This window comes from Schistocerca americana, chromosome 4 (genome assembly GCF_021461395.2).
Source record: "Schistocerca americana isolate TAMUIC-IGC-003095 chromosome 4, iqSchAmer2.1, whole genome shotgun sequence".
Taxonomy (NCBI): Eukaryota; Metazoa; Arthropoda; class Insecta; order Orthoptera; family Acrididae; genus Schistocerca; species Schistocerca americana.
The window spans coordinates 523,980,799-524,006,062 of NC_060122.1; the positions used below are offsets into that span (position 1 = coordinate 523,980,799).

Consider the following 25,264-nt stretch of genomic DNA (forward strand, 5'->3'; position numbering starts at 1 on the left):
TTTTGTTGTTGTTAAACCCAATATAGCCCTCTCAGACATAATACAATTGTGCCAGCACTTTTTCCAATCTTGGAAGCACTTCTAGAATTCACTTTTCATTATGGTGTTGAGTTCCTTCTGCAATTCTGTTTTTATCTCATCAGTTATGGCAAAACAACATCCTTTCAATGTTCTCTTTAGCCTTGGAAATAGAAAGAAGTTGCAGGGGGGCATGCCCAGTGAATACAGTGGCTGAGGCAACATAGTGGTTTTGTTTTTTGCCAAAAAATCATGAACAACCATGGGGTGTGAGCAGGAGCTTCATTGTGATGCAATTTCCACAGGTAGTTTTGCCACAATTCAAGATGTTTTCTTCAGACTGTACAACCATAAGTCAGGAACTCATGATGTGCTATCACATTGTAATCAAAGAAAACAGTGAGATGAACCATCACATCTGATCAAACTTGTCAAATTGTTTCTTGGTCTTGGCTCTTTGCAGACAGTTTCCATTGGGACAATTGGGCTTTGGTTTCCACATAATACCTGTATACTCATGTTTCGTCACCTGTTATAACCTTCATTAGAAGTTCTGGAATGTTGTCAACTTCAATTGTTTTTGGTTGAAACTCAACAATTTTGGAACAAACTTTGGTGCTAAACATTTCATGCCCAAAAGAGTCACTGGAAAAACACACATCAACAACCTCTCTGTTGGTGATTTTTCAGAACCATTTTCTGTACTTCTTCCACATTGTAGATTTGCTAAAATCCACAGTCAACATTTAGAATGTGGTGCTGCACTGTGTTCCATTTTTTTAAGCAAAATTTAATGCAACTTCTTTGATCCACCTTTTCCAAAAGATGAACACTGAACCTTTTCAACTGTCAACGATAAACTAAGTATTCAAAACAGTTGAAAATGCAATCATACATCAGGAACACGTGTAGCAACAAGGAAAAAATGGAAACTTGATGTATTAAGACTGCAAAATTAAAAAAATTTCCATTAGTTTTTGATCACACCTTGTCTAAATAATAGCATATAACTTCTATATTTGCAATAAGTGTTGTATTTCATCTTCAGAAATATGTTTCCACTAAGGTTTTATACACTGGAGGTAGAATTTAGTTCTATTTTTCTTAAAACATGGTGAATAGTAGTTGCACGTTTTCAGACATCTTGATCTGTCAAATAACTGAACCAGTTCATTCATAAGATATTACATGAGACTCAGAGCAGATTTGTGAGTAATCTAGGACCCTAAATGTGATGGACCCTCTCCAAATCAATATATGAAGACACACACACACACACACACACACACACACACACACACACACACACGAACAAAAGTAACAAGATTTTTTCTCTGGTGGTTGGTAGAACATTAGTTCCAAATTCTCCCATTAGGTGCCTTCACTGGACAGTTTTCCTAGTAGAACTGTTATGGAAACGTTACTGTGGTTGGTGTGGCTGTTTCTGTAAGTGCTGTTTCATGTTTTCAGCGATTTTTAAATGGCCGGCATTAAATACCAACACGCTAACATCAGGTTCTGTTTCCTGTTAGTGAAATCAGAAGCCAAAACTGTTTCAGAACATCAGGTGGCTTTTGGGGAGGAAGCTTTGAACCAGGCAAGGGTTTACAAATGGATTTCTCATTTTAAAAGTGGTCAAATGTCAATTGAAGATGAATCATGACTGGGACATCCATCAACCTCCAGACCATATGAAAACATTGAAAATATCCATGTTGTAAGCTTGTATAATTATCAAAGAACAAGCAATGAATTGGCAGTAATGACTGGAATACCCTGGAGTTCATGCCAATGAATTCTGACTGAAGATGAAACATGTTGCACCAAAATTCGTTCCACATGTCTTATCTGACAAACAACATTTGAGCGAGTTCTGGGAACTGAAAGAACAGTCAGAAATTGATTTAGATTTTCAGACAAAAGTGATTATGGGTGATAAAATTGTGGTGTTATGGATATGGCCCAGAAACCAAACAACAGCACAGTCAGTGGAGGATTCCTTTATCACCAAGAGCAACCAAAGCAAGTTGGTTTGTTTTTTTGACATCAAGGACATCATCCACAATGAATTCAACCTCCAGACTACCACAGCCAACCTACATTATTACCGTGAAGTGCTAATACAATTATGTGAAGCAGTGAGGAAAAAATGACCCACCTTATGGCAATCAGGAGATTGGCTTTTGCACTATGACAATGCTGCTTTACAGACAGCATTGAGTGTCAGACAGTTTTTGGCCAAAAACCAAAAGGCAATAGTTTTTCATCCCCACTACTCACTGGACCTGGTTCCCTGTGACTTTTTTTGTTCCCAAAAATGAAAAGAAACCTAAAAGGGAAGAGGCACTAAACAGGGTAAATTCAGATCAGTTTAAAAACTGTTTCCACCACTAGAAAAAAGTTATAACAAGTGTATAACGTCTGATGGACACCAGTTTAAAGGCGTTTTAGCTCTGAAAATGTTCTGTCAAATGCACAAGGTTTTGTACAACACCTCTCATTATTTTTGGATCCCCACCCTCTCCCATACAGTGGTAGTTGCTTTTTTGACAGAATAATTATCATGCTGATACAGGAAGGTCAAATGTAAAAACTGTTTCTAGAGTTTGAGAAGTAACCATGTCTCTAGGACACATTGTCTCAACTTTTCATTGAGTAAAAACAATAGCATGTGTCCAAACCAGGCAAAGTAATCCTAGTCCACCATACCAGCTCCACTGAATTTCAGTTTTTATGGCTTTTTCAGATAAACACTATTTCCCAATCATACATTAGGTCAACATACAGCCAACTGAGTGCTACAATATTCACTGTACCATAAATATCATCTTTCAGAGCACAATGAAAGTGCTTTCTGTATCATTTTAATCTATTTTGCATATCATTTTTTTATTGGAGTTTCAAGGCAGTAGCACTACCATGAAAATTAAGGTCTGCCATATTTGATACTGATTACAGTATGACCTGCATTAGCTGAGCAAGATGTTTGATGATTGTTCTGTGCAATAAGATTTAGAGTTTGACAGTCCCTACTGCTTCAGTAGACCTATGAGAATAGCAATGGGTTTATTATTTCCATGATTTTTCTACTTTATAATAACAGCAATAATAGAGATATGGGGCACATATGACTCATGAGAAATCTCTTGGAGAGAATGAACATACTTATGGACCCCTGTGATCGTGTTCATATTGACTCACATGATGCTCTCTGTTGACTTATTGAAGTAGAAAGTAATCTATGATGTTGATGCACTAAGCATGCATTTATGTACTTTCAGAGGTGTAACTTAACATTCATACCATTTTCAGTAGGGTCTCTAGAGACTTCTAATGACATCATGTATCTTTCAATGCTTTGAGAGAGCTGCTGGCTTAACTTGAGCTGCCTCCCCATGCACCATAGACCTTGTCAAGTTGGGATGGCTTGTGTGCCTCAACAATATCGATAGGTGTACTGCAGATGCAGCCTCAATGGAGGGGTAACTATGTAGAGACAAGACAAACATGTGGTTCCTGAGGAGGGACAGCAGACTTTTCAGTAGATGCAGGGGTGACAGTCTGAATGATTGACTGATCTGGCCTTGTAACATTCGCCACCAGAATCATGCTGCACTGTAACTGTGAATGGCAGAAAGCAAAGGAAAACTACAGCCTCTTTTTCATGTAGGGCAAGCAGGTCTACTTTATCCTCTTGGATAAAATGTTCCTGAATAAAGTGGTCTCCCATTCAGATCTCTATGCAGGGACTACTCAGGAGAATGTTATCTTCAGGAGAAACAAAGCTGGCATTCTATAATTTGGCTTGTGAAATGTAGAATGCTTAATTGAGTAGGTAAGTTAGAAAATTAAAAAAGGGAAATCATAACATTATGAAGAGGATAAACTGCTCTCACCACATAGCGAAGATGTTCAGTCACAGATAGGCACAACAATGAGAAGGTCAAACAAGTAAGCTTCCAGCCAGAGACTGTGGTCATGTGTGTGTGTGACTTGTGTTTGCTTGAGTGAGTGAGTGTGTGTGTGTGTGTGTGTGTGTGTGTATGTTGTCTAATTCAGATGAACAGCACAGTTAATATATTATCATTGCTAAGATACATATTAAGCCAACACACATGACAGTAGTACAAATTCCTACATCAACTAGTTCCACAGATGATGATGAGATTGAAAAAATGTATGATGAGATAACTGATATTATTCAGATAGTTAAGGGACACAAAAATTTATTTGTGATGGGGAACTGAATTCAATAGCAGATAGAGAAAGAAAAGTAGTCTTGAGGGAAGAATGGAAGATGAAACTGCCTGGTGGAATTTTGCACAAAGCATAATTTGATCATCACTAACACTAGATTTAAGAATCATGTGTACAGACATGGAAGAGACCTGGAGATACTGGACAATATGAGGTGTGTTTTTTAAGTAAATACCATTTTGAAATTTAAAAAAAAAAGACATGCTTAGATATCTCAATAATTTTATTTTTACGTGAAAGCCTGTACCTTAATCTATGCACTGACGCCATTACAGTCTGATTCTTCCTTGTTTACGTTGTGTACTGAGTGTTTAAGATGCCTCCAATAATAGTGAGTCCCGCCGACTGTGAAGAATGGGCTGTTATAGGATTTCTTAGTGCCAAAGGCCTAAAAGCAATCAATATTCATTGTGAGATCTGTGCAGTTTACGGAGAAAACATTATGAGCGATGGAATGGTAAGAAAGTGGGTGAGAGCATATAAGATGGCCGCACAAATGTGCATGATGAACAACGGAGTGGGTGTCCTTCGGTCGTTAATGAAAGTTTGGTGCAGGAAGCGGACAATAAGGTGAGAGAAAACAGACACTTTACAATTTCCTCCTTGCAGGATGACTTTCCTAATATTTCTCATAGTGTTTTGTATGGCATTGTGACCGAGCACTTGAATTACCGAAAATTCTGCGCACGTTGGGTACTGAAAATGTTGACAGATGTGCACAAAACCAAAGGTTTAGACAGTGTATTGACTTTCCTTGAGTGGTACCACAACACTGGTGATGATTTCTTAAGCCAAATTGTTACGGGCAATGAAACATGGGTGGCCTATGTTACACCAGAATCAAAGCAACAGTCCATGGAAGTTGAGCAAGGGTATCAATTTGCTGCAAGACAATGCCCGTCTGCATGTGGTGAATCAGACCAAAGATCTCATCACATCTTTTCAATGGGAAACTCTAGATCATCCTCCGTACAGCTCCAATCTTGCACCCAGTGACTACCATCTGTTCCTGCACTTGAAGAAACACCTGGGTGGTCAGTGTCTTCAAGACGATGATGAAGTCAAAACAGTGGTGATGTAGTGGTTAACAAGTCAGGTGGAGACTTCTATGAGAAGGGTATTCAAAAACTGGTATAATGTTATGACAAGTGCCTCAATATTGACAGAAATTATGTAGAAAAGTAGATTAAGGTACAGGCTTTCATGTAAAAATAAAATTATTGAGATATCTTAGCACGTCTTTTTTAATTTCAAAATGGTACTTACTTAAAAAACACGCCTAGTATAATGGCAAGAAAGTGATTTCAGAACCATGTTTTAAAGTATTCCCTGGGGTAGATGTGGACTCAGTTCACAATTTATTGGTTATGAACTGTAAATTAAAACTGAAGAAACTGCAAAAAGGTAGCAAATTAAGTATTTGGTACTTGGACATGTTCAAAGAACAAGGAGTTGTTGAGAGTTTCCAAGGAAAGCAACAGGCAACAATTGACTGAAACTGAGGAAAGGAATACAGTAATAGATGAATGGGTAGCTTTGAGGGATGAAATAGTGAAGGCAGCAGAGGATCGAATAGATGAAAAGACAAGGCCCTGCATAAATCCTTGGCTATTATGGGGGCTACTGAATGTAATTGATGAAGAAGAAAATACAAACGTCTAAAAATGAGATTGACAAAAAGTGCAAAATGGCCAAGCAGGAATGGCTAGAGGATAAATGTAAATTTATAGAAACATGTATAACTAGGAGAAATATAGATACCACATACAGGAAAACTGAAGAGATCTTTGGAGTATATAGAGGAGCTTCTTGCACATCAAGAGCTCAGATGAAAAACCAGAACCAAGTAAAGAAGGGAAAGCTCAAAGGTTGAAGGAGTATAGAGAGAGGCTAGACAAGGGAAACAGACTTGAAGACAAGAGGAAGTGTATGAGGGTGAGATGGGATACTGTGAGAAGAATCTGACAGTGCACTAAAAGGCCTAAACTGAAACAAGGCCCCAGGTGTGGCTTACATTCCGTCAGAACTATTGATATCCTTAGGATAGCCAGCCAAGACTAAACTATTCTATCTGGTGCACAATATGTACAAGAGAGGGAAAATACTCTGATTTAAAGAAGGATGTAATAATTCGAAATTATGAATATGAAAATAAGAATGCAGGTAAGTTTGTGTGAACAGCACAGTGAATACATTACCATAGCCAAGATACACATGAAGGCAATACACACTACCATAGAACACATTTGTATACCATCTAGGTGCTAACAGGTGTGAATATTACCAAACTATCAGTTTAATAAGTCATGATTGCAAAATGGTAGCATGAATTTTTTACAGAAGAAAGCTGATCTTGGGGAAGATTGGTTTGGGTTCTGAAAAAATGACTGGCACTAAGACTTGTCTTAGAAAGGTAGAGTTGGAAAGACAAACCTACATTTATAGCATTTGTAGACTTCAAGAAAGCTTTTAATGGTGTTGAATGGAATACGCTCTTTGAAATTCTAAAGGTATCAGGGGTAAAATGTCGGGCATGAAAGGTTATATACAACTTGTACCGAAACCAAACAGCAGTTATAAGAGTCGAAGGGCATGAAAGGGAAACACCAGTTGTGAAGGGAATGACACAGGTTGTAGCCTACCCCTGACATTATACAGTCTGTATATCAAGAAAAGGAAACCAAAGAAAAATTTGGAAAAGGAATTATAGTTCAGGGAGAAGACATGAAAACATTAATGTTTGATGACTGTCAGAGACAGTAAAGACTTAGGAAGAGCAGTTTAATGGAATTGACAGTGTCTGTAATGGAGAATGTAAGTTGAATATCAACAAATGCAAAACAAAGATGAGGGAATGTGGTAGAATTAAATCAGATGATGCTGAGAGAATTAAATTAGGAAATGAGACAATAGAAATAGTAGATAAGTTTTGCTCTTTGGACAGTAAAATACTGATGATGACTGAAGTACAAGGATATAAAATGTAGACTAGCAATGTCCAGAATAGCATTCCTGAAGAAGAGAAATTTGTTAGTACCAAATATAGACTTAAATGTTGAGAAGTCCTTTCTGAAGGCATTGGTCTGGAGTGTAGCCTTGCACAGAACTGAAATGCAGAGTATAAGCTATTCACATAAGAAGAGAATAGAAGCTTTAGAAAAAAAATGGAAATGAGTGTACAGCATTGTGGGCTGGGAGTCCCCCATTCAGTTCGGCTGCCGAGGGCAAGTACTTATTGCATTTGGCGCCACATTGGGCGACTTGTGCGTCAGAGATGGGGATGAAATGATGAGGAGGACAACATAACACCTAGTCCCTGAGCGGAGAAAATCTCCTGCCCCAGCCGGGAATCAAACCCAGGCCCCTTGGTGTGGCATTCTGCTGTGCTGACCACTCAGCTAATGGGGGCAGACTAGAAGCTTTAGAATTGTGGTGCTATAGACGAATGCTAATAATAAGACAGGAAGACTGGATTATCAGTGAAGATGTATTGAATCAAACTGGGGAGAAAAGAAATCTGTGACACAACTTCACTAAAAGGAGGGGTTGGTTGATAGGGCATATTATGAGGCATCAAGGAATTATCAGTTTGGTATTGGAAGGGGGAGGGGAAGTGTCAGTTTTGTATTGGAAGGGGGGATTAAACATTGTAGAAAGAGAGACCAAGAGATGAATAATACAGCAGATCCAAATAGACGTAGCAGTAATTATTTGAAGATGCAGTGGCTTGCACAAGATATCAAACCAGTCTTCAGACTGAAGACCATCTGCTCTGCTGTAGAGAGAGAATAATATATCTAAAAACAAAGATGATGTGACTTACCAAACGAAAGCGCTGGCACGTCGATAGACACACAAACAAACACAAACATACTCACAAAATTCAAGCTTTCGCAACAAACTGTTGCCTCATCAGGAAAGAGGGAAGGAGAGGGAAAGACGAAAGGATGTGGGTTCTAAGGGAGAGGGTAAGGAGTCATTCCAATCCCGGGAGCGGAAAGACTTACCTTAGGGGGAAAAAAGGACGGGTATACACTCGCACACACACACACATCCATCCACACATATACAGACATAAGCAGACATATTTAAATATGTGTGCGAGTGTATACCCGTCCTTTTTTCCCCCTAAGGTAAGTCTTTCCGCTCCCGGGATTGGAATGACTCCTTACCCTCTCCCTTAAAACCCACATCCTTTCGTCTTTCCCTCTCCTTCCCTCTTTCCTGATGAGGCAACAGTTTGTTGCGAAAGCTTGAATTTTGTGTGTATGTTTGTGTTTGTTTGTGTGCCTGTCGACCTGCCAGCACTTTCATTTGGTAAGTCACATCATCTTTGTTTTTAGATGGATATGTGTGTGTGTGTGAGTGTATTCCCGTCCTGTTTCCCCCCTAAGGTAAGTCTTCCCTCTCCTTCCCTCTTTCCTGATGAAGCAACCGTTGATTGCGAAAGCTAGAATTTTGTGTGTATGTTTGTGTTTGTTTGTGTGCTATCGACCTGGAAACATTCCACGTGGGAAAAATACATCTAAAAACAAAGATGATGTGACTTACCAAACAAAAGCGCTGGCCAGCGCTTTTATTTGGTAAGTCACATCATGCAGTCTTCATCTATCATCTGTGTATGTCATGTGATTAAAAATAATAAAGAAATCATAAGCATGACATAAAAGCAATTATGCAATGTTATTGTGAGTTTTCTAAATGCATACACATCACATACTGAAAGTGTGAGATTACAGAGATTTTGTCTTACGGTTCATATTTTTTGGGGGAAGACTTAAGTTACATTACCCTATCTTTGGAATCAATCAATAACTTGTTGCATATTTTCTAACAGATTTAAATATGCTGTAGTAACACACATCTATAAAGCCAAGTATAACTACAGATGTATTTTACTACTTCTAGTCTTTTCAAAAATGTTTGAGAAAGTGGCCTATCATAGAATACTGATCATAACGTATTAACTGCCTCTCAGTTCAGCTTTAGTATAAGATCTACTGCATGTCCAATTGATTATTTATTAGTGGGTGTTATTTCTGACATGTCATATAATACTAGGAAAAAAAATTATGGATGGATGAATGATGGCTAAAGAAAAAATAATTTTCAACAGAGGGGACATGTGGAATTGATACAGCGTAATCATGACAGAAGAGAATAGAACTGTTACTTAAAAAATCAGAATACTGTGGTTCACTATTTTGTTCTTCACACATTCACCACTGTGATTACTCCACCCACCATCTCTCAATATCAGTGGGAAAAAATGGATCTTTACATCTACATCTATACTCTGCAAACCACCGTGAGGTGCATGGCAGAAGGTATATCCCATTGTACCAGTTATTAGGGTTTCTTTCAGTTCCATTCACATATGGAGTGTGGGAAGAATGAATGTTTGAATGCCTCTGTGCATGCAGAATTATTCTTATCTTATCTTCAAGATCTTTGTGAGTGATAGATAGGGGATTGTAGTATACTGCTAGAGTAATCATTTAAAGCTGGTTCTTGAAAGTTTGTTAACAGGCTTTCTTGGGATAAAACTATTTGTCCTCAAGAGTCTGCCATTTCAGTTTCTTCAGTATTTTGTAACACTTTCTCATGGATTAAGCAAACCAGGGACCATTCATGCTTCCCTTCTCTGCATACGGTTAATATCCTCTGTTATTCCTATCTCTGTTAGTCCCACACACTTGAGCAATATTATAGGATGGATCACATGAGTGATTTGTAAGCAATCTCTTTTGTAGACTGATTGCACTTCCCCAGTATTTTACCAATAAACTGAAGTCTACCACCTTCTTTACCAATGAACCTATGTGATCATGCCATTTCATAACCCTACAAAGTGTTACACTCAGGTATTTGCACAAGTTGACTAGGTTAGATTAGATTAGATTAGATTAATACTAGTTCCATGGATCATGAATACGATATTTCGTAATGATGTGGAACGAGTCGAATTTTCCAATACGTGACATAATTAGGTTAATTTAACAACATAGTTAAGTTAATATAACAACTTTATTTTTTTTTGTGTTTTTTTATTTTTATTTTTTTTTATTTTTTAATATTTTTTTTTCTTAATTTATATCTAAAAATTCCTCTATGGAGTAGAAGGAGTTGTCATTCAGAAATTCTTTTAATTTCTTCTTAAATACTTGTTGGTTATCTGTCAGACTTTTGATACTATTTGGTAAGTGACCAAAGACTTTAGTGCCAGTATAATTCACCCCTTTCTGTGCCAAAGTTAGATTTAATCTTGAATAGTGAAGATCGTCCTTTCTCCTAGTATTGTAGTTATGCACACTGCTATTACTTTTGAATTGGGTTTGGTTGTTAATAACAAATTTCATAAGAGAGTATATATACTGAGAAGCTACTGTGAATATCCCTAGATCCTTAAATAAATGTCTGCAGGATGATCTTGGGTGGACTCCAGCTATTATTCTGATTACACGCTTCTGTGCAATAAATACTTTATTCCTCAGTGATGAATTCCCCCAAAATATGATGCCATATGAAAGCAATGAGTGAAAATAGGCGTAGTAAGCTAATTTACTAAGATGTTTATCACCAAAATTTGCAGTGACCCTTATTGCATAAGTAGCTGAACTCAAACGTTTCAGCAGATCATCAATGTGTTTCTTCCAATTTAATCTCTCATCAATGGACATACCTAAAAATTTGGAATATTCTACCTTAGCTATATGCTTCTGATTAAGGTCTATATTTATTAATGGCGTCATACCATTCACTGTACGGAACTGTATGTACTGTGTCTTATCAAAATTCAGTGAGAGTCCGTTTACAAGGAACCACTTAGTAATTTTCTGAAAGACAGTATTGACAATTTCATCAGTTAATTCTTGTTTCTCAGGTGTGATTACTATACTTGTATCATCAGCAAAGAGAACTAACTTTGCCTCTTCATGAATATAGAATGGCAAGTCATTAATATATAATAAGAACAACAAAGGACCCAAGACTGACCCTTGTGGAACCCCATTCTTGATAGTTCCCCAGTTTGAGGAATGTGCTGATCTTTGCATGTTACGAGAACTACTTATTTCAACTTTCTGCACTCTTCCAGTTAGGTACGAATTAAACCATTTGTGCACTGTCCCACTCATGCCACAATACTTGAGCTTGTCTAGCAGAATTTCATGATTTACACAATCAAAAGCCTTTGAGAGATCACAAAAAATCCCAATGGGAGGTGTTCGGTTATTCATACCATTCAAAATTTGACTGGTGAAAGCATATATGGCATTTTCTGATGAAAAACCTTTCTGGAAACCAAACTGACATTTTGTTAGTACTTCATTTTTACAGATATGTGAAGCTACTCTTGAATACATTACTTTCTCAAGAATTTTGGATAAAGCTGTTAGAAGGGAGATTGGACGGTAATTGTTGACATCAGATCTATCCCCCTTTTTATGCAAAGGTATAACAATAGCATATTTCAGTCTATCAGGGAAAATGCCCTGTTCCAGAGAGCTATTACACAGGTGGCTGAGAATCTTACTTATCTGTTGAGAACACTGATTCCAACAGTGACTTACTGATATTATAGTCATAGGATAGTACCTTTTTTCATTTTGTGAAGTGCAAAATTTTACAATTCAGAACATTTAGAGTAAGCTGCCAATATCTGCACCATGTTGAGAAATTTTATCAAGATCTCAGTGAATCTTATGCATCTTATCTCAGATAGTACTTCATTATATATACATGCATCATCTACAAAAAGCCTGATTTTACTATTAATACTGTCTGCAGTGCCATAGATATGCAATGCAACTTCTATATCTGTCGATAACTCTCCATCTGAGACAACTTGCTTTGTCCTCCCTACCAAAAAGTCCTCAATTCAGTCACAAATTTCAACTGATACCCCATATGAAACTTCCTGGCAGATTAAAACTGTGTACCGGACTGAGACTCGAACTCGGGAGAGAGCTTCTGTAAAGTTTGGAAGGTAGGAGACGAGGTACTGGCAGAAGTAAAGCTGTGTGGACGGGGCATGAGTTGAGCTTGGGTAGCTCAGTTGGTAGAGCACTTGCCCGCGAAAGGCAAAGGTCCCGAGTTCGAGTCTCGGTCCAGCACACAGTTTTAACCTGCCAGGAAGTTTCATATCAGCGCACACTCCACTGCAGAGTGAAAATCTCATTCTGGATACCCCATATGACTGTGCTTTTGACAGTACTGAGTATAATGCTTTTTGGAAATCAAGAAATTCTGCATCTACCTGGTTGCCTTGATCCAAAGCTTTCAGTATGCCATGTGAGAAAAGCGCGAGTTAGGTCTCACATGATTGATGTTTTTGAAATCCAAACTCATTGCCATTGAGGAGGTTATTCTGTTCAAGATGCCTCATTACATTTTAAGATTCTACAACAAAGTGGTGTCAAGGATACTGGACAGTAGTTTTTTGGATCACTGCTACTACCCTTCTTGTTGACAGGTGTGACCTGTGCCTTTTTCCAAGAGTTGGACATGATTTTTTGGTCAAGGGAACTGCGATAGATTATAGTCAGAATTCAGTATAGAATCTGATATTAACATTCCATTGGCATTCCACTGGCTTTGTTCAATTTTAATGATTTCAGCTGTTTCTGAACACCACTGACACTAACACTTATTTCATTAATATTTTCAGTGGTACGATGATTACATTGGGGCAATTCTCCTGTGTATTCCTTTGTATAGGAACATTTGAAAACTGAGTGAAGCATTTCAGCTTTTGCTTTGCTACCCTCAGTTTCAGTTCCTGTCTCATTCGACACGGACTGGACACTAACTTTGGTGCCACTAACAGCCTTTACATATGACCAGTATATCTTTGGGTTCTGTGAAAGGTCACTTGAGAATATTCTGATATGATAGTCATTGAAGGCATCACGCATTGCTCTCTTGACAGCCAAATGCATTTCATTCATCATATTTCTATCTGTAGCCCTATGCTTTGTTTTACACCTATTATGCAGTAATTCTATTTATTTAGAAGTTTCTTTACAGTGACTATATACGATGGAGGTTTCATCCCATTATAAACTGTTCTGCTGAGTACATATCTACACAGTGCATGGTCAACTGATCTTTTAAACTTGAGCCAGAGTTCTGCAACATGCTCCTGCTCCATGCTGAAAATTTCAAGTTCCTCATCTTGTTTTAGTTGTCCTTTGTACTTTGGTAATCATTGTTGCCACAACTGTGTCACAGTCACTGATACTAGTTTCAATGTGGATATCCTAAAGAGATCAGGTTGTCTGTTGCCATTAGATCCAATAATTTCCATCGTGAGTAGGGTTCCTAACCATCTGTTTTAGGTAGTTTTCAGAGGAGGTATTTAGCAAAGTTTCACAAGATGTCTTATTATACTCACCACTAACAAAACTGTAATTTCCCCAATTAATTGTTGGATGATTATAAAAAGTCTCCACAGTATGATTAGGGAACTTATGTACAAGTAAACCGAGGTTCTCTCTAAAGTTTTTGGTTACCTCAGGAGATGAGTCTGGGGGGTGATAGAAGGAACCAGTTATCATTTTATGCTCACTTCTGGTACTGAGTCTTGCCCAAACAATCTCACATGCAGCTTCAGTTTCTATCTCAGTGGATCTGAGTTTCTCACCTATTGCGATGGATACATCACCTCCATTTTTCATTTGCCTATCCTTTCAAAATATAACTCAATGTTCCCCAAAAATTTCACTGTTATCAACTTCAGTTTTGAACCAGCTTTCTGTATTGTATCTAGTATTATGTGAACTTCACTACTTTTCAGGAACACCTCAAACTCTGGCACTTTGTTGTGAATGCTTTGGCAATTAACCACCAAGATCCAACAGTTCACTACTACGATTTTAATACTCTCACCTATAGGGGGAGCAGGGGGGGGGCATCCCTTTAGATCTTACACTAATACTTCAAAGTCTCTTATAGCTGTTATTATCTGTACTGGAAGGAGAGTTGCCTAATCTAAAAAATCCTTGTGTGCACCCTAAACGCAGCCAGCTACCTAAGTAACAGCCTCTGATATGTAGTGCACACCTGACCTATTTAGGCGGACCCTACAGTTCTCAGCCCTTTGATGCAAGTTCAGGAAGTCACAGCCTAGCTTATCACAGATCCTTTGAAGTCTCTGGTTCAGTCCTTCCACTTGACTCAGCGCTAGAGGGCCACAATCAGTTCTGGGGACAATTCTGCAAATTCTGAACTTCGTTGAAACTGCATGTGCAAGGCTGTTCTTCTCAACTTTCTCTGCCAGTCACTGGAACGACCCAACAATGACCTCAGATCCCAGATCATGGGCATCACTTGTTCCAATATCTGCCTCAATCTGCAGTTGATTGCACCACGTTCCCGAAATGGCCGCCGGAATAGCTTCTTCAACATGTTGAATGAGGCTCCCAGGCATACACACTGAATGCACCTGGAGTCCTTTTCTGTCTCTTGTTGCCATTTCCCTAAGGGTTACCATCATTCACCATACATTTGAACTGCCAACCCTTTTGCATTTGCCTCCTCCTGACACTGGACAAAAGAGGTTTCCCCAAAGCAGTTGCAGTTTCAGTAAAAGACAGCACCTCTAATTTGTTCGTTAGCAGGATCGGTACAACACCCTGAATCCTCCCTGTACAGGACACCTGAAACTCCATTGACATGCTACTCGCAGTCAAGTGGAAGATAGATCCTGTACTTTCTGTTCTACACTCCTGGAAATTGAAATAAGAACACCGTGAATTCATTGTCCCAGGAAGGGGAAACTTTATTGACACATTCCTGGGGTCAGATACATCACATAATCACACTGACAGAACCACAGGCACATAGACACAGGCAACAGAGCATGCACAATGTCGGCACTAGTACAGTGTATATCCACCTTTCGCAGCAATGCAGGCTGCTATTCTCCCATGGAGACGATCGTAGAGATGCTGGATGTAGTCCTGTGGAACGGCTTGCCATGCCATTTCCACCTGGCGCCTCAGTTGGACCAGCGTTCGTGCTGGACGTGCAGACCGCGTGAGACGACGCTTCATCCAGTCCCAAACATGCTCAATGGGGGACAACTCCGGAGATCTTGCTGGCCAGGGTAGTTGACTTACACCTTCTAGAGCACGTTGAGTGGCACGGGATACATGCGGACGTGCATTGTCCTGTTGGAACAGCAAGTTCCCTTGCCGGTCTAGGAATGGTAGAACGATGGGTTTGATGACGGTTTGGATGTACCGTGCACTATTCAGTGTCCCCTCGACGATCACCAGTGGTGTACGGCCAGTGTAGGAGATCGCTCCCCACACCATGATGCCGGGTGTTGGCCCTGCGTGCCTCGGTCGTATGCAGTCCTGATTGTGGCGCTCACCTGCACGGCGCCAAACACGCATACGACCATCATTGGCACCAAGGCAGAAGCGACTCTCATCGCTGAAGACGACACGTCTCCATTCGTCCCTCCATTCACGCCTGTCGCGACACCACTGGAGGCGGGCTGCACAATGTTGGGGCATGAGCGGAAGACGGCCTAACGGTGTGCGGGACCGTAGCCCAGCTTCATGGAGACGGTCGCGAATGGTCCTCGCCGATACCCCAGGAGCAACAGTGTCCCTAATTTGCTGGGAAGTGGCGGTGCGGTCCCCTACGGCACTGCGTAGGATCCTACGGTCTTGGCGTGCATCCGTGCGTCGCTGCGGTCCGGTCCCAGGTCGACGGGCACGTGCACCTTCCGCCGACCACTGGCGACAACATCGATGTACTGTGGAGACCTCACGCCCCACGTGTTGAGCAATTCGGCGGTACGTCCACCCGGCCTCCCGCATGCCCACTATACGCCCTCGCTCAAAGTCCGTCAACTGCACATACAGTTCACGTCCACGCTGTCGCGGCATGCTACCAGTGTTAAAGACTGCGATGGAGCTCCGTATGCCACGGCAAACTGGCTGACACTGACGGCGGCGGTGCACAAATGCTGCGCAGCTAGCGCCATTCGACGGCCAACACCACGGTTCCTGGTGTGTCCGCTGTGCCGTGCGTGTGATCATTGCTTGTACAGCCCTCTCGCAGTGTCCGGAGCAAGTATGGTGGGTCTGACACACCGGTGTCAATGTGTTCTTTTTTCCATTTCCAGGAGTGTATATGAATGGAGCAGAATGTGAAGAAACATTTAAGCCATGTGTGGACTACATATATACTTAAATATTATTGTGAACTCTACTGAACTAACCATTCAAGTCCATATCGTGAGCCTCAAGCACTAGTGGTGTTTCAAAAACTGGATGGTTCTCAAGCAATCTGGCTTCATATTTGCTCCGAGAAAAAACTGGAGCATTGTCATTTTCGTCTTCCACGTTAATGATCAGCTGCACAGTGTTCCTGAAAATACAGAAATATATACATTAATGGCTGGAAATGTTGATATGAATGTAGAAAATCAATAAAATACCAAATACCTAGAAACTCACAATCACTTATTAAATGGAATTTCAGATTCAGATGTGTAAATCTCGTATTAATTTAACTTATTTCAATATTAACATCTTCTGGTCACAATGTTTATAACCACTTGATATATTATTATATTACCATTCTGTTATTCTAGTTAAGTACAAACATGGAAAATGTTCTTATTTATAGCAATTTGTAAGTGCTTCAAAGCATATGATTCGCACTGAGTGTGTTATGCAAAGCAGAGAACAGCTACTCCAGTGCCAGTCTGTAGTGCACATTAACTACTGGATTTACCGCTGATGGATGATCAAAGTTTGTATATGGTATCTGTGAGTGAATGGGCCATGGTTAAGCAACAAATTTAATCTTAAAGTATGTGTAAACTAGATCATTCTGACAAAACTCTTTGCTGAAATAGGTTTTGAAATAAGTTTACTATTTTTCAAGCACAGGCACCTGGAAAAAGCAAAGAATGAGTGTTAGATACAAGGTTTTAATCTATAAAGAAGTTATGATTCAGTTCACACACTAATTGGAATGAAATTTTCATTCAATAAATGTACAACTTGAGGAGTTTGTGAGATAAATGACAAAATTAAACTACATGTATCACAGGAGAAAAGCATTCATATCAAGTTCAGTTTCTGAAAGTTTATTGAATCTATTAAGATTTCCTCAATATTCTGGGAAGAGCTGTATCTACAGTGACATTTTTTGAAAACATTTCTGGGGTAAATCAGCAATCAAAACAATATTTGAAATTAATTATAAAACAGTCCACATCACAAAGGCATTTTTATTATAAGATGATCAGTTTCAATCATTACATGATTATCTTCATACATTAAAGTATACCACATTTTTATATCACAGAGCTGCATATTTGGAGGGTTCTCTACTAAGCTTCATTTATCAATGTCTGTGGTCATTTCTATGGAAACTGTCCAAGATCGGTGTCTACCATCTCATTCTGGTTGCATGTAAAATCATTAAGTGGGTCTAAGGCTTCCATTCAGTCCCTTGTTGACGAGTCTGGTGTGGCAGTTGAAGATAGCAAAACAAAAGCCAAACTTTTAAATTTCACATTCAAGGAACCGTTCACACAGGAGGATCATACAAACATTCCATCATTTGACCACTGGACAGACTTCCGTATGAATGACATATTGATAAGCATCCCTGGCATAGAGAAATAGCTGAAAGATATGAAAGCAAATAAATCGCCAGATCCAGATGGAATTCCAGTTCGGTTTTATAACGAGTACTCTATGGAACTGGCCCCTTACCTGACTTGCATTTATCATGAATCTCTTGCTGAGCACAAAGTTCTACGCACCTGGAAAGAAGCACAGGTGACTCCTGTACACAAGAAGGGTAAAAGAATTGACTCACAAAATTACAGACCAATATCCCTAACTTTTGTTTGCTGCAAAATCCTTGAACATATTCTCAGTTTGAGTAAAATAAACTTTTTTGAGACTGAGAAGCTTATGTCCATCAATCAACATGGTTTTAGGAAGCATTTCTTGTATGAAACTCAGCTTGCCCTTTTCTCTCATGATATACTGTGAACTTTGGATGAAGGGCTACAGGATGATTCCACATTTCTAAATTTCCAGAAAGCATTTGTCATGGTGCCCCATTACAGGCTATTAACAAAGGTATGGACATATAGAGTAAGTTCACAGATATGTTAGTAGCTCGAAGTCTTCTTAAGCAATAGAACCCAGTATGTTGTCCATGATGGCGAGTGTCCACCAGAGGCAAGGATATTGTCAAGAGTGTGCCAGGGAAGTGTGATAGGATTGCTATTGTTCTCTATATACATAAATGATTTGGTGAACAGGGTGGGCAGCAATTTGTGGTTGTTTGCTGAAGATGCTGTGGTGTATGGTAAGGTGTCAGTGTTGAGTGACAGTAGGAATTTACAAGATGAGTTAGACAAAATTTCTAGTTGGTGTGATGAATGCCACCTAGCTCTAAATGTGGAAAAATGTAAGCAAATACGGATGGGTAGGTAGAATGAATCTGCAATGTTCAGATACAGTATTAGTAGTGGCCTGCTTGACGCAGTGAAGTCATTTAAATATCTGGGCATAACACTGCAAAGCGACATGAAACGGAACAAACATGTGTGAACTGTGGTATGGAAGGCAAATGGTCAACTTCGGTTCAATGGGACAATTTTAGGGAAGTCTGGTTCACATTTAAAAGAGACTGCATTTAGGGCACTGTGGTGACCTATTCTTGAGTATTGCTTGAGTGTTTGGGATCTGCACCAGGTTGGATTGAGGGAGGACATCGGGGCAGTTCCGAGATGGCCTGCTACATTTCTTACCTGTAGGTTCTAACAACATGTAAGTGTTACAAAGATGCTTTGGGAACTCAAATGGGAATTCCCAGTGGGAAGGTGACATTCTGTTTGAGGAACACTATTGAGAAAATTTAGAAAACCAGCCCCTGAAGCTGACTGCATAACAATTCTACTGCCACCAACCTGCATTGTGCATAAGGACAGGGAAGATTGGATACAAGGAATTAGACCTCATATGGAGGCATATAGACAGTCATTTTTCTCTCGCTCTATTTGCATGTGGAACAGGGGTGGGAATGACTAGTAGTACATGGTACCCTCTGTCATGCACTATATAGTGGCTTGAGGAGTAACTAGTAGATGTAGATGTAAATCTCCATATTAACCAACTACTTTAAACATCGATGGAATGTCTTTTACTGGACATCACCTATCAATCTCGTTAACTCATTGGAAATCAACCTGCTGCTTCATCTTTGGGGTGGTGTCCACCTTCTCCAAAGAAACCAACAACATCATAGTTATTTTTCCAACATGCCCCTAGAGGCAACCTATATACAATGAGTGCAATGTTTACTTGTTTTCTTTTTAAAGTTTTTGGTGTATTTGTTTGACAGTAGCAGCATTAACAAACTGTTTCTTCTTTATTATAAAATTATTCTACATAATTTTTATGTTCTATTTACTACAGTAATAAGTTAATTTTTTGTACATAATTCTTTCAACCTATTTCTGATTGGCTAATACTGACATTATGCTGTCAGCAGTAGGTGAAGCTTCCAGTATTTAAGAAATAGATGTGCTGCTTTCTCCAGCAGAAGACTGTCATCATTCAGTGGTTCATGCTCCATGTACAGCCATTGTTTGGATATATCCGTGTTTTGTAATTTAGCAGCTAATTGTAAGTTCTTCTGATGTATCCCTGTAATTTATATTCTGTATCATATTACAGTTTTGAAGGTCTGAAGACGATCATGTGTTGATGAAACTGGTCACCTTGTAATTAATTACATATAGTGACAATGTCTGAGCAGTTACTCATTCTATAATGTGCTCTGAAGATTCATAACATTTTGCAAAGGAAAAGTGTGAACAGAAAGTGGCAAGAGGCAAGCTCATGGAACCTTATAGTGTGACACTGAAATAGACAGAAAATGTCAGTGATTACAAATCAGCAGCTATTTAGAGCCTAGTTGTTGAACCACATACAACAGTAGGCAAGTGACAGTAATGATGATGAATGTACATTGTGCATAGATGAGTTGTCAAAAAGGACAAATCCTGACTTAGATAAAGATATAATTATCAAGATGATGCAGGCTTTAGGATAAATTGAAACAAACTTTTCATATCTATCTGGACAAAAGAAATTGAGAAGCATTGTCTTGAGCAGCTATTTCAGCAGTCCACATGCAATAGAAATATCTTAGACCTTGTAGCTACAAATTGGCTGCACCTTATTGACAATGTCAGTATAGACAGGGACGAGCGACGATGATCTCATTATAGCAACTATGATTTTGAAAGTCGATAAATCAATCAACAGGGCTAGGAGAGTGTTTCTGCTAGATAGAGATGATAATCAGTTATTAACATCTCACTTAGAAAGTGAATTTGCATCATTTAGGTACAGTAAGATGAATGTAGAAGAATTATGCACAAAGTTTAAGCAGATTGTAAATCGTGGTCTGGGGAGTTATGTGTCTAGTAAGTGGATAAAGGATGGGAAAGACCCACCATGGCGTAATAATGAAATTCAGTGGATGCTGAAGAAGCAGAGGCTGTTGCCCTCTCAGTTCAAAAGGGAACATACACATAACGACAAGCAAAGGTTAGTAGAGATACATACGTCTGTGAAAAGATCTTTGTATAAAGCATACAACATCTACCACCATTGCACCTCAGAAAAAACTCTGGCAGAGAACCCGAGAAAATTCTGGTCATACATAAAATCGGTAAGTGGGTCTAAGGCTTCCATTCCATCCCCTGTTGACCAGTCTGGTGTGGCAGTTGAAGATAGCAAAACTAAAGCCAAAGTTTTAAATTTCACATTCAAGAAATTGTTCACACAAGAGAATTGTAAAAACATACCATCATTTCACCATCGGACAGACTCCCATATGAATGACATAGTAGGAAGCATACCTGGTGTAGAGAAACAACTGAAAGATTTCAAGGCAAATACATCATCAGGTCCGAATGGAATCCCAGTTTAATTTTACAAAAAAAGAGTACTCTATGGCATTAGCCCGTGACCTAGCTTACATTTATCATGAATCTCTCACCCAGCACAATGTACCAAGTGATTGGAAAAAAAAGTGCAGGTGACTTTAGTACATAAGAATGGTAAAAGAATGGACCCACAAAATTATAGACCAGTATCCCTAACTTCTGTTTGCTGTGGAATCCTTGAACATATTCTCAGTTAGAATATAATAAACTTTCTTGAGGCTGAGAAGGTTTTGTCCAAGAATCAACATGGTTTCAGAAAACATCACTTGTACAAAACTCAGCTTGCCCTTTTCTCACATGATATACTACGAACTATGGATGGAGGGCAACAGGATGATAACATATTTCTAGATTTCCAGAAAGTATTTGACATAGTGCCTTGCTGCAGGCTGTTAATGAAGGTACAAGAATGTGGAATAAGTTCACAGATATGTGAGTGCCTCGAAGACTTCTTAAATGATAGAACTCAGTATGTTGTCCTCGATGGCGAGTGTTCATCACAGGCAAATGTGATAGGATAGCTGTTGTCCTATATACACATAAATGATTTGGTGGACAGGGTGGGCAGCAATCTGTGGTTGTTTGCTGATGATGCTGTGGTGTGTGGTAAAGTGTCAAAGTTGAGTGGCTGTAGGAATCTACAAGACAACTTAGACAAAATTTCCGGTTGGTGTGATGAATGGTAGTTAGCCCTAAATGTAAAAAAACATAAATTAAATGTGGATGAATAGGAAGATCAAGCCTATAATGTTGAGATACAGTATTACTAGTGTTCTGCTTGACACAGTGAAGTCGTTTAAATAACTGGGTGTAATGCTGCAAAGCGATATCAGGTGGAACGACCGTATGATGACTGTGGTAAGGAAGGTAAATGGTCAACTTCAGTTTATTGGGAGAATTTTAGGAAAGAACAGTTCACTTGTAAAGGAGGCCACATATAGGTCACTGGTATGACATATTCTTGAGTACTGCTTGAATATTTGGGATTTGTACCAGAGCGGATTGAAGGAAGACATCGAAGGAACTCAGGGGAGGGCTGCTAGATTTGTTATTGGTATGTTCAAACAGCACATAAGTGTTACGGAGATGCTTTGGGGATTCTATGTTCTTTTTGAAAATCACTATTGAAAAAATTTAGAGAACCGGCATTTGATGCTGACTGCAGAACGATTCTACTACTGCCAACATATGTTGCTCGTCAGGACCACGAAGATAAGAGATGAGAAATTAGGGCTCACACAGAGGCCTACAGACAGTAGCCTTTTACCATGTGAGTGGAACAGGAAAGGAAATGACAAGTAGTAGTACTGGATACAATCTGATGCAGATATGCTGCAACCTATGGAAGTGTACTAAGTAGGTGATAAAACTATGGAAGTGCAGATTTCTGAGGACACAAGTCAGGAAGTGTACTTAGTTACATTCATAGGCAAACACCCTATAAAGTTACTTTCTGGACACAGATGCTTCTGTGCCCTTGCTAAACCAGATAAGGGGTGCCATCCTTGAAGGTAGGTGAGACAAACCTGTGGGCCTACGGATATCAGCAGGAGTCCCTGCTAGGAAAATTTCCAGTTTTACTTGATTAGTATGAAATCACTCATCCAGTAAATTTTCTTGAGGTACCTGGCCCTCAAAGTGGAGAAAATTTTTGAAATAGACTCTTCTCATGCTTTTGGACTTATGTTTCATGAAACACCACCATCCCATGCAATCCGAAGTGTCTTGTGCTGCCCTAAAGACCCTGTGATAAATATGCTCAAATATTCTCACCTGGATTAGAGGACACAACTGATTTTTAAGCTCATGTCTGGCTTAAGTGATGGACGCCCTGCAATTTGTCAAAGCTCAGTTAATGCCCCAGACTCTGAAGCTCCGTCATTCTATCCTCAGTCAGACCAATCGGGACCAACCAACTCAGTCATTGGCATCATCTGGATGTGGCATGGAGGGGCATAGTATCAGCACAATTCTCTCACAGCCATTGTTGACTTCGCAGACCTTGGAGTTGCTACTTCTCATCCAAATAGTTCCTCAATTTCCATCACCAGGCTGAGTGGACCTCATTCAAGTCCTCCCACCAATGAAAAATCTCGGGGGTTGAACTTGGATCCTCCACACGGCAGTCAGCCACTCTGACCAATTAGCTGCAGAGGTTGACCAGATTCTAAAGGATGTTCTTAAATCAGAATTGTATAGAATCACTAATAAAGGTGTGTTAAAAGCCATTTCCCACAGTCAAAAAATGACTCTGCTTGTCACAGTATGCAAACTAAATGGCACTTTATGAGTTTTTGATGGTGGTAAATGCATAAGCTGAAGAACAAACTTACCTTCTATCCACCACCGGCTGTGCATTACGAACAGGTTCTTGATCATGTTGAAAGATGCAATCAGCATCCCAGAATTGCTCTTTAACAGTGGGAAGCAAGAAGTTGCTTAAAACATCAATGTAGGCCTGTGCTGCGATAGTGCCATGCAAAACAAGGGGTGCAAGCCCCCTCCATGAAAAACATAACCACACTATAACACCACCGCCTATGAATTTTATTGTCGGCACTACACATGCTGCTAAATGATGTTCACTGGGTATTCGCCATACCCACACGCTGCCATTGGATCACCAAATTGTGTACCATGATTTGTCACTCCAAACACCATTTTTCCACTGTTCAATCATCCAATGTTTACACTCCTTACATGAAGCGAGTTGTCATTTGGCATTTACCAATGTGATGTGTGGCTTATGAGCAGCCTCTCCACCATGAAGTCCAATTTTTTTCTCACCACCTGACTAACTGTCATAGTACTTGCAGTGGATCCTGATCCAGTTTGGAATTCCTGTGTGATGGTCTGGATAGATGTCTGCCTATTACACAACTCTCTTCAACTGACGGCAGTGTCTGTCAATCAACAGATGAGGTCGGCCTGCATGCTTTCATGCTGTACATGTCCTTTCACGTTTCCACTTCACTATCACATCGGAAAGAGTGGACCTAGGGATGATTAGGAGTATGGAAATTTCATGTACAGACATATGACACAAGTGACACCCAATCACCTGACCACGTTCGAAGTACGTGAATTCTGTGGAGCGCCCCATCTGCTCTCTCACTAATCACTACTGAGGTCACTGATATGGAGTACCTGGCAGTAGGTGGTAACACAATCCGCCTAATATGAAAAAAAATTTGTTTTTGGGGGTGTCCGGAACTTTTGATCACCTAGTGTATTATGCCAAAGCTTTGTGAATACAAATGGGGGAGGGGGGGGGGGGGGGATCCTTGGAGAGAAGATGAACATTCTTTTCACAGAACTCTATTGAGAAAATATATAGAACTGGGGTTTGAAACTGACTGCAGAGAGATTCTTCTGGTGCCTACATACATTTCATGTAAGGACCAAAAAGATAAGAGAAATTAGGGGTTCGCCTGGTGTCATATAGACAATCATTTTTCTCTTGTTTTGTTAGTGGAACAGGAAAGGAAATAACTCATAGTGGTACAACGTACTCTCCATCATGCACCATACTATGGGTTGTGGAATATGTATGCAGATGTAGATGTGATATTTTATGTCCTTGCTTGATGGTGTTACTAAAATGTATTGATTTTTTTCTACATCTTTGTACAGTAGTGTATGTAACCACCAAGTTTCACATAGTTTGGACGATAAATAAAAAATGGTAAATATTTTTTAAAGTGTTAACAGGTGCCAATTTGTCCAATCAAAATGTTAAAAATGATTTAACTTCCGAACAATGACGTACCTTAAAATGGAAAAAGGCAATCTTAATTGTTTAAATTTGGCACCATGTAAATAATTTATGAGTAAAAAAGGCAACCATTCACCAAATACTAGAGGCATTGTGTCACTGACAGGCAAACAAGAAGAATGCAAACTCACTAGCTTTTGAACAAGTTCTTTAATGTGCTAGACTGCTAAACAACACACACACACACACACACACACACATACACACAC

At 39.5% G+C, this 25,264-nt stretch overlaps 1 protein-coding gene across 1 annotated transcript in view; it reads right to left on the minus strand.

Moving 5' to 3' along the window:
* Positions 1–25,264, minus strand: part of LOC124613910 (cadherin-23) — a 356,576-nt gene that overhangs the window by 160,775 nt on the left and 170,537 nt on the right. The window contains exon 13 of the mRNA XM_047142660.1: positions 16,511–16,659. Within this exon, the coding sequence (XP_046998616.1) occupies positions 16,511–16,659 (149 nt within the window). The remainder of the gene's footprint in view (positions 1–16,510; positions 16,660–25,264) is intronic.